This window comes from Balaenoptera ricei, chromosome 6 (assembly GCF_028023285.1).
Source record: "Balaenoptera ricei isolate mBalRic1 chromosome 6, mBalRic1.hap2, whole genome shotgun sequence".
Lineage (NCBI taxonomy): Eukaryota > Metazoa > Chordata > Mammalia > Artiodactyla > Balaenopteridae > Balaenoptera > Balaenoptera ricei.
The window spans coordinates 79,034,740-79,048,123 of record NC_082644.1 but is presented as its reverse complement, the minus strand read 5'-3'; the positions used below and the strand labels follow the sequence as shown (position 1 = coordinate 79,048,123).

Sequence of the window (13,384 nt, the reverse complement as noted above, 5' to 3'; positions counted from 1 at the left end):
CCTGTTTTAAAACAAATAGAATTTCCTTTAACTTTGGAAAGTGCTCAGGCAAGAGCATTCAGTTAATCTGTAACAAATTCCAGCAGACACTTAAGGGCAGGGGAGGGCATCTCAGAGGCCTAAGGAATTAGTGTTCTGCACTTCTTTTATAGGATAAAGAACAACAGGTGGCCCTCAATTTTTCTGCAGCATCCTTTTAATATTACCCAACTCTTAAATGTTATACTGTTCTGTGCCTACAGATTCTAGGCAGCTTTGCACTCTCTGTTTATGTGTGGGCAGTGAGAGATATGACCATCCCATCATGATGCGTAAGTGGCGTTCCCCCCGGCCCCGCCCAGTTTTTAGGTTAGTAAGAAATTAAAGAACAGCTGTATATTTTTGAATTAATGTTTTTGGGGTTTTTTTGATTTATACCCAGGAGTGGAATTGCTGGGTCATACGGTAGTTCTGTTTTTAGTTTTTTTGAGAAACCTCCATACTCTTTTCCACAGTGGCTGCACCAATTGACATTCCCACCAACAGTGTACAAGGATTCCCTTTTCTCCACACCCTCACCAACATTTGTTACTTGTGTTCTTTTTGATGGTGGCCATTTTGACAGGTGTGAGGAGATATCTCATTGTGTTTTTGATTTGCATTTCCTCTGATGATTAGCAGTGTTGAGCATCTTTTCATGTACCTGTTGGCCATCTGCATTTCCTCTTTGGAAAAATGTCTATTCAGTTCTTCTGCCTGAAAAATGTCTGTTCAGTTCTTCTGCCTATCTTTTAATCAGGTTGTTATTTGAAAAACTATATGCACCCCAATGTTCATAGCAGCACTATTCACAATAGCCAAGATATGGAAGCAACTTAAGTGTCCATCAACAGATGAATGGATAAAGAAGCTGTGGTATACACACACACACACAATGGACTACTACTCAGCCATAAAAAAGAATGCAATTTTTGCCATTTGCAGCAACATGGTTGAACTTGGAGAGCATTACACTAAGTGAAATAAGTCAGAGAAAGACAAATACTGTATGACATAACTTACATGTGGAATCTAAAACTACAATAAACTAGTGAATATAACACAAAAAGAAGCAGACTCACAGATTTAGAGAACAAACTAGTGGACGGGGTGGGGAGAGGTAATATATGGGTTGGGGAGTGGGAGGTACAAATTATTGGGTATATGATAGGCTCACGGATTATCCGTACAACACAGGGACTAGAGCCAATATTTTGTAATAACTGTAAACGGAAAGTAACCTTTAAAAATTGTATAGAAAATCATGATCCTACAATATATGTACATGCACAATCCTCGACTTCTGAAAAAATAAAAAATAAAGCACAGTGGACTTTTTCGAGCCGAAAGAGTCGCTGGGTGTCATTGTGACCCCTGCACACTGGCGGTCAGGGGCCATGACTGTACCTGTTGGCCAAAAGCTGGGACCTGGTTCCTGAGGGCGAGGTCAGGTAGATGGCCAGGTCTCCCCTCCTGGGGTGGGTGATGGTGATGCGCACAACTACGTGCTCCAGGTAGCCGACGTGGTGGTTGGGATTGTCGGAGCAGCCCGACGCTTTGTAGACGGAGCGCACCGCGCTGTTGGGCCGAACTGTCCTGCAACAGAGAGAAGGGGGTTTGAGCAGAGCATGAGGCAGAGCTCGGCTGCGTGAGCCTGCAGGCCTGGCAGGACCGCATGATGCAATGCAAGCCGTGGTCACCGGAGACTAAGGGACACAGTGTCATTACCCAAATGATTCGGTCGTTTAAGGGAGTAACCCTGGTTAGGGTGGGAAAGGTGCAAGTGAGAGGAAAGGGGGAATGAAGGTTCTTTTATCTTCATGCAGGTAGTGGATATCAATCTTGTTCAGATAGATCGCTGGCCCCTGGTGCTGGAGTGTCTGATTCAGTAAGGCTGGGGTGGGTCACAAGAATGTGCCTTTCCAACAAGTTCCCAGGCGATAGGGATGTTGCTGATCTGCAGAATCCACTTTGTGACCCACCAGTATAGGGTACTGTGGTACAGTGGAGGCTTGGGGATGACTATGACCTTGATTCAAATCCCTGGTCTACCATTTCCTTTCTCTATAAGCCAAACACACACTCTTCCACTTGCCTACAGGCTCCTGTCTTCTTCACTAGCTTCCTCCTGTGCCACTGTGCCCCTTGAACACTGGGTTCCAGCCACACTAGCATTGGTTCAAGTTCTGGGATAATTCAAGTTTACCTCAGCCACTTTGCATACACTACTCTGCCTCTAGTGCTTTTTTGCCGCTGTTCCTATGGCTGACTCTTCTTTCATAGTCAAAGCTTAAATTTCACTCTCTAAGATGGTCACTGAACCATAGGAAAAACACGTTCCCCACCTTTTATTTTCTACCCTTTTTATTTCCAGCATTCACTTATTGTCATTTGTAATGATCTACTTAGTATATTATTTTGGTTTGACTCCCCCGCTAGACTGTAAGCTCCACAAGGGCAGGAAGCATTTCTTATTCCTGTTTCTATCCCTAATTATCTAGCCCAGTGCTTGATAGCCAGTAAGTGCTTGACAGCAAGAAAAATTGTTGCTGAATTGGTAAATGAATTCGTGAATGAATAAACAATTATTCCATTTGATCCCATTTCCTCCTTTGTCAAAAGGGAATAATACCCAAGTTGTTATAAAGTTTTAAGAAGAAAACACACATTGTTTCTAGCACTTGGCTTGACCTATAGTAAGAGCTCAATAAATACTGGTTAACTTTTTACTTCTTTATTTTTTTTTTCTCTTATTCTTTGCCAAAAATAGGTAGAATGGGAAAAAAAAACTTAGTCCACTTATTTCTGCTTCCTAACAATTTCCTCAAGAATTATAATGGCTCTAGTTTTATTACAAACCAAAGTTCTTATGTATTTTTCCGAGCTAACTCTCTAAAAAGAAAGCTGAAAGTAAATTACTAATAAAATCACTAAAATAAATCCTATTCTTCGGATTCAGCACCTAGGAGAGACTTCACTATCACTTGATGAATCCAATCAGCACAGCCTCCAATTTTGTGAGGCTGAAACAGGGGACTAAGCCCTGGAATCTGAGTAAACTGTAATCTCTTTTACTGTGCATCCTGCATCACTCTTCAGAGAACTACATGGTATGTAGTTAAGTTTCCAGAACATAAGGTTTAGTTTTGGGAGTATGCCAACTTATGGGGAATACTTCTACCATCAAATAGAAATATTGACAGAGTAGACACTTGAAGAATGCCCATCTGTAAGGGTTCCCCCACCCCCTTGTAAGATACGTTTTTCTTTTAAGGATCCTTGAGTTATACTAGTGTGTGTTTAATGGCTTAGGGTCTTAGACATTCTATTAGAATTTTATAATTACATTAGAAAAATACTACACAAATTTCTAGTTTCCATGTGCAACACAGGGCTGTCTCAAGATATCTGCACTGGCCTAATCTCTTTTAGGGCACTGTCATGCTGTCTGCTTGCAGCAAACATTACTTGATTTGTCGGTCTGTGCTCTCCACACACACGTGCTGCTGGGGAACAGTGGTCCACTTTTCCGCCTCCATCACCATGGCTTCCGCATCCATCAGTCCAAATCCATAGAGATGGCTCACTACAGAAGGCAAGAAGTTGGTCAGCTTTACCGTAGTTAGCAGCAACCTATGCCATATATGTTGAGTTATACTTTCACACAGTAGAAAACCCAGACACAACCCTACGGGAGCCAAGCTTTCTTTCTAGCAATGATTAAAAAAACAAATAAAACAAGTAAACAATCATAAGAAAATAAGATGAATGCATATTATTCATTGAATATGTTCTATAGTAACATGACTACCATTTATGAATTGTTACTACATGGTAGGCACTTGCCCATATTTTTACATTTAATCCTCCCAACAATCTTAAGATGTTAGTGCTATTATTATTATCATTCATGGATGAGAAAACTGAGGAAAGAGAGAAACTTGGCTAAGATTGACCAGCAATTCAGTGGTTGAGCCAAATTCTAACCCACATAGATTTGCTCCCAGGCCTCACTGTTAACCACTTGTATTCAAGTGATAACATCACCAATTTTGTAAGATAAAATAATTAGTAGGTTTAAAGAGAAGTGTATACAACTTCAAAAATACAAATTTTCTGACCTATCTAGTATTTTGGTTGAAAATCCTGGAAGACATAAATTATTATCTTTCCTCTGGCATATGAAAAATTTATTAAACTTCATGCATGAAATATTTGGAGGCCTCTAGACTTTTATGCCAGCTTCTTATCCTCGAAAGTTATAAACTTTTAGTTCTCAATGAGAAATACCTATTGATCTAAAGCTAACTTTGACATAACTGTCTCAGAAGTTTCAATTACATATAGGAATATTTTAATGATGATACAGTGAGATCTACATTTGCAGCTCTTTCTAAAAATACTTTAAAATCCCAGTTGAATGCTTAAAATCTCCACCTTGCATTAAACTCTCTCATATCTTTATATTTAACACAAAGTCACACTTCGACCAGATTTGTTGCCTAAAACATTTCCTAATAACATGAATTACTTTATGCAAAAATGTCTAGAGATGCCCATGCTTATGGATTATTTAAATACTTCAGCTTGAAATTCAAGATATTCTATGATACAGTCCCATTCTACTTTCAAAACAACCTCCTTACCAAACCTTTTGCGTTAGCAAGGTCAGTCACTCCTCTGCAATACCAGTCGTATCTTGCTCTTTCTGCCTCACTGCCTTTGCTCATGCTGAGCCCTCGGCCTGCAGTTCCCTCACTCATCCTCTCTGCAGAGTCAAACTCTACTCTTCTAAGTTCCTGAAGGCCTAGCTAGTCTATCTTCTCCTTCTTGAAATAGTCTCTGACCGATAAAAGTCAATAGACATTTACTGAATTTCAACCATCTGTGATGAGTGAATTTTCTCCTTTCTAGACCTATAACTTTAATTAATTTGTCAATCCATCTGCCCTTCTGCCCATCTAGCCAGCCATCCATTCATCCATCCGTCCATGCATCCGTCCACCTATCCAGCATTTCTTGAGTGCCTTCTATGTGCCAGGCATTGTATTATGCACTGTACTTTTTACCTGTGTCATCTATTGAATTGCTAATTAACTCTCTGTCAGCATGTCTTTTTACCCCAAATGTATTATAAACTGCTTGATGGTGGGAACTAGGACTTATATTTCTTTATATGTTTCATGGAAGTTAGCAGAACTTTATACACATGGGAGGAAATTATAGCATATAAAAAGGAAAATTGTGCTAGGATTCAGAAATACTGCTCCATTTCTTCTATTTGCTAATCATATAACTTTTGGGAAACAAGATAAAATATCTAACCCACAATTTCCTTGTTTGGGGATATTATTATCTATCCCATCACCATTACTAAATTGATTATTATTATATATCCTACATGAGAAAATCTGTGTAAAGAACTATACAAATGGAAGGGCTCATTATTATATCAGATACTCAGCCAGACAGGACATACTGAATAAAACAGAATAAAAGTACTTTGCTATGGCAAAGATATATCTAGGATTTCTATACATGTACTTTTGCAACTTTTATTATAAGTGATTTTTTTCTTGATTAAAAAGTAATGTATGGGGCTTCCCTGGTGGCGCAGTGGTTGGGAATCTGCCTGCTAATGCAGGGGACACGGGTTCAAGCCCTGGTCTGGGAAGATCCCACATGCCGCGGAGCGACTAGGCCCGTGCGCCACAACTGCTGAGCCTGCGCGTCTGGAGCCTGTGCTCCGCAACAAGAGAGGCCGCGATAGTGAGAGGCCCGCGCACCGCGATGAAGAGTGGCCCCCGCTTGCCGCAAGTAGAGAAAGCCCTCGCACAGAAACGAAGACCCAACACAGCCAAAAACAAACAAATAAATAAATAAATTTAAAAAAATAATAATGTATGTTCATCGTAAAAACTTGTAAATACATCCAGAAAAGAATAAAATAAAACTCATCAGTAACCTCATCACAAATCAGTAAATGCTACTAACAATTCTATTTAGTTTTATTTACATAATATTATGTGAGGTAAGCTTGCCGCCTTAATTAAAAAAGATACAGAGTAACCCACATAATAGAGGAGAAATGTCAAATTTGGGCTTAAGGAAACAAAATTGTGCAGATCTTTTGTTAAAGTTCATATAAATCCTATGTTGTCACTTATCACTTAACCATAGTCTATATCATTTCATCATGAATACTCTAAGGTATTTTCTTTCCCTGGAGGAACTGAAATTATTGCCAAAGATACAACACTAGGCTAACTCTGCATGGTGCACAAATATCCCCATACTAGTGTCAACCGGTTTTAAACCCGTACAATTTATCATTTAGTCTCAGTTTAGGGAAATGAGATAAGAGATTTGATTGCTAGGAGGGAGGTAGGGAAGAGGGTAAGTGGGGGCCTGGGGAGGGAAGGGCTTGAATAGTCTGCAAAGTGGGCGCCCGGGCCCCAGCTCAGCTGTGCACGCTGCTGTTCCCCACCTCCCCACACCCCACCCCCAATAACTGTCAACTTAACAACCTTTGGGACGTAAATTAACACACAGAATCATCAAACACAACAAACACTTCATGACTGTTAAACAACCACTCGAGTTAAGTAGAAAAGCACCTTGAGTCTTTATGAAGGCCGTAAATTTGTTTCGGTTTCCGATTCAGTTCCTACCCTCCAGAGACAAGGTCTGTTCACGCAACACTCAAAGGAGGTGTTCGGAACAGAGGCTGAGTAGCTGCAGTAAAACTAGAGACTGGCAGGTCAACAGAAAAAAGAGTGTATATTAATAAAATATTAATAAATGAGGGAATCAGAATAGATCACTGAAGTCCATTGAATCAGTAATGGAGATTTTCAGTATTTTAAATTATTTTAAGATACTTGAAATTGTGTATCTGCCCACAATCATGATACACAGTCTAAGAAAAAAATGAAATAAATTTATTTCTTCTTTTTTTGGGCGGGGGGGGGGGCGGTGCTGACAATATATCAACTCTGTGTATTCTGACTGGCAGTTATTTGTTTGGTTTTTGGCAAATACTAATGAGAAGATAATTACAGAATGAATGTGTTGGGAAGATAAACTCCTTCAAAACATGGTGTCAACAGGGAAACAAGCCATTAAATGGTATGGGAGCACTAGTAATTCTTCTGAGCTATAACTGACATGTAATAATTTTTTAAATAATATCAAGTTTCACACTCTAAAATTAGCTATAAATTCAGAAACACTGTTTTGTTTGAGTCAACCATTTGAGTCAAGTGTTGCCCATCACACTGTTACCACTGTTACCATGCCCCACCATGGAGTATGATTTCTTACAGTGGCTGCAGAACACCTGGCTTAGAGATGAGGTTCCATATGTATTTGGGAAGTGAATGAATGTAACCGATTAGAGAAATTTTCTTTAATTCACCAAGTGGCATAAAGTGTTTTTAGGAGAACTGTAAGGGGGAATTAAGAGGTCTGTTCTTTTTGTTACTGACTACTATAAAGTCATCATTAATACTCAAAATGTATTCAAGTATAGAACCAATATTCCTATTTTAAAAATTTATGATTACTTGTATAGCAAATACACCATGCAAACAACTGGTTGTGATATGGCCATTCCATAACTAAAATAGTTTTATCTATGCACGTTTTTCATGCCAAGATCAGAGCAAATCCTGAGCCTGAAAGTAACTTCATGATGATCAAGTGGGACCTCTCTGTGCAAGCACTGTGCCAAATGCAAAATTCTTTGAATTCGATATTTAGAAAGACACTGAGGGAACAAAGCATGTATATAGATTAACTAAAGATCTCGAAGCACAGTTAAGAAATGTATTTCAGAAAGTACATTTATCTCTTGGTAGAATGATGCTGAACAAGCTTAATAAAGGGAATCTGAAAAACTTGCTTAGCATTATATTTGTTCCATTAGGCTGCATGACTGTTCATGCAGATAAGTTCCGAAAAGTGGAACTGCCTTGCACCAGAAGTTTAACTAGTTTTTATGCCAAGTAATCCAAAAGCTTCCCTGCTTGGACTAGTCCGATGGCCGAGAGAAGGCGGGAAAATAGATAATGTTCTCCGGCAGGTATATTTCCATTTTTTGATGAGACCAGAAGTGCCAAGAGGAGCTAATCATTAAATACACAAGTAAACAATTGCATAGTTCAAAAGCAGATACAGTTAATTTAGACAATAGTGCTAGCTATGAGACCTAAAAAAAGTCAGTTCTAAAGAAAAGTCAGAAAGCTCAGTAGGAAAAGAAAAATTAGAAGTTTCAGGCACAGGAAGCTATAACCAGGGAAATTTGGTGTACTTCTATCTCTCTTAGTGGACTATCCTTGCTGATGCCAGCTATTTTAAATCTTTTTTAGAAAAATATCATACTGAACAGATATTTCATAACTCTAAAATGGCTATTAGTAAAGCACTCTCTATATACTAAAGTAATTGGTTGGAAAAAGTTGTGTGCGTGATTTGTTTTTAGAAGTTTTTGAGCTCCCTGAAGTACGGCTTTCTGCTACCAGCTGTCAGATGTACAGACAATGCTATGTAGCATCCAGTGTAAAGGAGGGCAAACAACAACAAAAACCATCCAAGTTGCCTATGAGAGATTAAAAATTTTGCCTGTGACTGAAAAAAATACAACTAAGTGACAGCTATCCATTCCTGAGCATTTAATATAAAAGTACAGCCAATTTCTTCCGTTGGGGAAATCATTTCTTTTTTTTTTTTTTTTTTTTTTAATTTATTTATGTTTTATTTATTTTTTGGCTGCGTTGGGTCTTCGTTGCTGCGTGCAGGCTTTCTCTAGTTGCGGGGAGGGAGGGCTACTCTTTGTTGCTGTGCGCGGGCTTCTCATTGCGGTGGCTTCTCTTGTTGTGGAGCACGGGCTCTAGGCGCGCGGGCTTCAGTAGTTGTGGCGCACGGGCTCAGTAATTGTGGCTCGCGGGCTCCAGAGCGCAGGCTCAGTATTTGCAGCGCACGGGCTTAGTTGCTCCGTGGCATGTGGGATCTTCCTGGAGCAGGGCTCGAACCCGTGTTCCCTGCATTGGCAGGCGGATTCTTAACCACTGTGCCACCAGGAAAGCCCGGGAAATCATTTCTTATGACTAACACGACTAAATGCCTAGGTTTATCCAGAGGTGTCCTGGTTTTAGCACTGAAATCCTGTGTGCTGGGGAAAGCCTTCATTCATGGACAAACCAGGAGAGTGGCTACCCCACGTGGAACCAAGGGAGAAAGGTGATGCTCTTACGGAGTGGTACAGAGCTCTCACATCTTTTAAAATCAATAATCCAGTAACTAGAAGACGTATGGGCATCCTGAACTTGTATTTGTTGAGATGCACGTGATCATCAAAATATAAAACATGGTTGATAAATTAGGTTTAATTATTCAATTCTTAGAAAGGGTCAATTTCAATACACTTCACCAATATAAGCTAAGAATTTTTACCATTAATTATGATATCACTCATGGGGTTTGGAGCACCTACTATGTATTCAACACAATGAGGCTCCAAAAGAAACAGAAACTGCTGTGTGTTCTCAGGCCAGCAGGAGATGAGACAAGAATAACTGTATGATTTCACTAAGAAACAATTAAAAGCGAAAACTGTGTAGTCACTGTGTAAGTGTAAAAAGACTTCAAAAGAGTAAGAAATCAGTAAAAAAAAGACAATGGATGTAAAGCAACTACTAGAGCCTGCTCTACACAAAGTACTCAATAAATGTTAGCTGAAATTTGGAGTCAGGTAAGATGACCCAAGAAGGGAAGGTGATATTTGGACTGGGCTTTGGTGCCCACATCGGATTCAGTGAGGTGGAGATGCAGGGAGGACAACCAGGCACCAGGATGGAACCTCCAGTTAAATAATCATCAGGTCTGTGTGTGGTTCTTTGGTGCAGTGAGGAAACCAGCAGCCCTGGCGTGTGGGGTGAGTGGTCAGCAGGGGATGGGCCTTAGCAGTCTACATGGTAGGAAATAAGGGGAAGAGAGTGGACTGAGGGAGAACTGGATGCCAACCGTGACAGTGGGGTGTCTTCTGCCATCAGTCAGGCTGTTGCTATTCTATTGATACTTAAGGGTAAACCACCAGACTGAGAGGTAGTTACGCAAAATGCAAATTCCTGTCTTGAGGGGGGCTGCTTGATCTGCAGGGTGGGGTTGAAACTCCGACTGAGATCAAAGAGCTCCTGCCGCTGTGAGAGTCCTCGCACCTTTGGGTTCTTTGATCGTCCATGTGCTGAACCACCTGTTCTCAAATAACTGCTCCCACCAGGGACCCTGCGCCTCCTGCACCTACTAATCAAGCCAGACCAAACGTGCAGAATAAGCAGAGGGCGTGCAACGCACCCCATTGCACATGCATGACGTAAGTGCTTCAGTACTGCTTCTTCTAAAGTAAAAATAAACAGCTAAATACGAAAACATAAAATGTAAGATTTATAAACATGAAGAAGCGGAAAGTAATACTCTTCCGTCTCCTATGTCAGCACTTCTACACTTAAACATCTCGATAGATGAAAGCCAGGATGCTTGCAGAATTAGCCTTTTCTTCTCTTTCCTTACTCAGACATCTATCTCTTCATTACATACCCTTTAAATTTCAGTGTGAAAGGCACATAAGCTTCTTAGAGAATCAGAACTCTAGTTGCAGTGCCTTCTTCGGCCTCTTCCTACAAAATGCAGACTCCCTGGGGGCAGGAAAACCCTGCAGCCAGCACCTGCCTTATTGCCTTACTTTGCATGTTTTGTTTCCAGTTTTCCTTTGCTTTTCCTAAAATCACAGGCTCTACTAACAACTCCAGCCAGATCCAAAGATGCCATCCATCACCAGCACTACTGAGGACTTGCATGTGGAAAGTTTCCAGACACTGATGCTTGGCTGTCTGCGGGGTCTGCACTTCAAAGCGCCCCTCAGGATGTGTTTGGTTAGCAGCTATAGGTAGTCAGACAGGCTCGTCATTACAGAGACGAAGTAAAAAGAGTTTAGGAAACCACTGCTGAGTTCTTCTCCTCCATGTACAATGTACTTCATTATACATGATTTATATGTACACAATTTATTATATATGCATATATAAAATACATATTTATTCTAATCTTTTAAAATTTACAGAGTTAAGATAAGGAGATATGCCTGCCTTCCCTTAAGGGTATTTAAGAAAAGATAAACATGTCACATTATTTTCTCCTTTTCTCTGGCCATTCTTTTGTTTGCTTCCAACGTGGTCATGATAGGCAAGTAATTTGCTTAAGGTAATTGACTAGTATTTCTTGAATGGAGGTAGGAAAACTATTTCACCATCTTGGGGAAACTTAGCCATGTATTCCTGGGCACACAAGCATAGATGCTGTGCTTGCTTTTAGGAAACTAAGGTTGTTTGGACAGAGATGAGAACAAAATAAAAAATGTACTACAAGGGCCTTTGGGTAGAAGCTAATTGAAGATTAGACTGACCATATAGCTCCCCAGCCTAGATCTTCTTGGTATATAACTTGGATAAACAATTACCAGACTGGGATCTTGATGAGCCAGCAGTCAAAAATTCTTACTTGTGAATTATTCATATTATTTTTAGATAACTCTTCACTTAATTTTCGTTTACTTTTGCTTTTTTCCTTAAATTCTCATAAAAGAATGGAATAGAAAATCTGGTTGATATTTATTTCAAGTGAGTGTATTTTCATACTCAGTAGTTAACAGAGGTTGCAAAGATATGGTTATTTCATCTAACTACACCAAACATCCATGGCTCACCTGATATGAAGCCATTACCCACTGCTGATATGATGGTTGGCAAACTACAAAGAGTGACACATAGAAGAAATTATTCCTTGCAGCTGGGAATGTCACCTTCTGAATGGGAAGAAAGCTAACACTTATCTTTCTAAGGTTCAAGTATTATATAAGGCTTCTCATGAACATTCCTTTTCATTTACATAAAACTCAAATAAGGGACAATAATAAGGAAATTTCTGTAAAATCTCAGAAAAATAGGCCATTAATGAAGGCTGCATATTCTCTTAGAAGAAATAATACTTGAGATGGTTCTTATATCCTGGACTAAGATTTGGATTCATGGAGGTATAATTCATGGGGAAAGGAATGAGATATTTGGAATGGTGGCTTCCTCAAGAAACCTGTGTGGGCCTGGAATCCCATGGATGGATTTAATCTGGAGGTAATGGAGTAGCCAACATTCAAGGAAATGACATCATTTAATTAATATTTTAGAAAGACTGATCTGGCATTGGTGTATGGGATATGAAATGGCAGACGGATTGAGGCAGGGAACTAGTTCCTTCAATGGTGCAGGCATGGAAGACCATAAAGAAGGTTATGGAAGGGGTGAAATGAAATAAGAGATCAGATAAGAAAGGAGCAATGAAATTTCACATCTCGCACTATGTAGGATACATACTGAGTCAGAGTAAATGGGGTGATCTAGAGAAGGATACGCCCTGATGACAGAGGTAACTTTGGGGGAGAAGTTGTTTTGTAAAAGACAATTGACAGTTCCGTTTGGCAGTTTTGAGTTTTAAATGACACAGGTGAGCCTTGGGCAGAGATTCTAGGTGGGTAATGGATGAAGTCAATGCTGAAGATGGTAGAACTGAAAATCATTAGTCAGGAGGTGGTACTTGTCATTTAAAGGAAGGTGGGGATGTGAAGGTGGAATTAAGAGAATGTAAGAGGGAGGGAGGGAGGAAGGGAGGGAGGAGACGGGGAGAGAGGAGGGGAGAAGGAGAGAGAGCCAGAGCACTCTAAACAACAGACCTTAAGGAATGGCCCAGGTGAGAGGAAGGGAGAGAAAGGACTCAGGAGAGTGTCAATGAAGAATGGGGCTATATCTTGGCATCACAAAAGGCAAGGAAAGGCAGATCTGGACTGGGTAGATCAAAAGCATGAAATCCTAGAGAAAAACAAGGAGGCTTCTGGCTTGGCAAGCAGAAAATGGTTGAAAATCTCAAAGAGTAATTGCACTTCAAAGGTGGAAGTGGAAACCAGACTGAAGAAAATTACAAAGGGATTAAACAGTAAGGAAACGGAAGCAGCTAAATCAGACTACTTGTTGGGAATTTTTAGTTGTGTAAGGAAGGACAGAACTAAGGCAGGAGGATAATGGAAAAGTTTTTTTTTCCCCCTCCAAAATGGGGGATGCAAAGTTTGAAAACACAGGGTATGGTCCAATTGACAGAAAGGCAAATGCATGAAGCTGGGAGCAAATGGCTAAGAGACTGACAAGAGATGAGATTTTTTAAGAGCACCTTTCACACATGGGATTCCTTATCCAAACTACAGAAAAAAAAATCATTTGAGAGACAAGTTTTTCATTTCTTCTAAGGATGGTATTTCAATTAG

The 13,384-nt window shown here is 40.0% G+C and overlaps 1 protein-coding gene and 1 long non-coding RNA gene across 10 annotated transcripts in view; one reads left to right on the top strand and one right to left on the bottom strand.

Annotated features, from left to right (window-relative positions):
- The window catches only part of PCSK5 (proprotein convertase subtilisin/kexin type 5), a 464,350-nt gene that overhangs the window by 187,356 nt on the left and 263,610 nt on the right, over positions 1-13,384 (bottom strand). For all 9 annotated transcript variants that reach the window (XM_059924937.1, XM_059924939.1, XM_059924938.1 and 6 more), the window contains exons 11-12: positions 3,487-3,604; positions 1,426-1,614 (exon numbers count right to left, since the gene is read on the bottom strand). In XM_059924937.1, coding sequence (XP_059780920.1) covers positions 1,426-1,614; positions 3,487-3,604 — 307 coding nt within the window. The remainder of the gene's footprint in view (positions 1-1,425; positions 1,615-3,486; positions 3,605-13,384) is intronic.
- The window catches only part of LOC132367129 (uncharacterized), a 94,348-nt gene that overhangs the window by 75,334 nt on the left and 5,630 nt on the right, over positions 1-13,384 (top strand). The gene's annotated exons all lie outside the window — the stretch shown is intronic.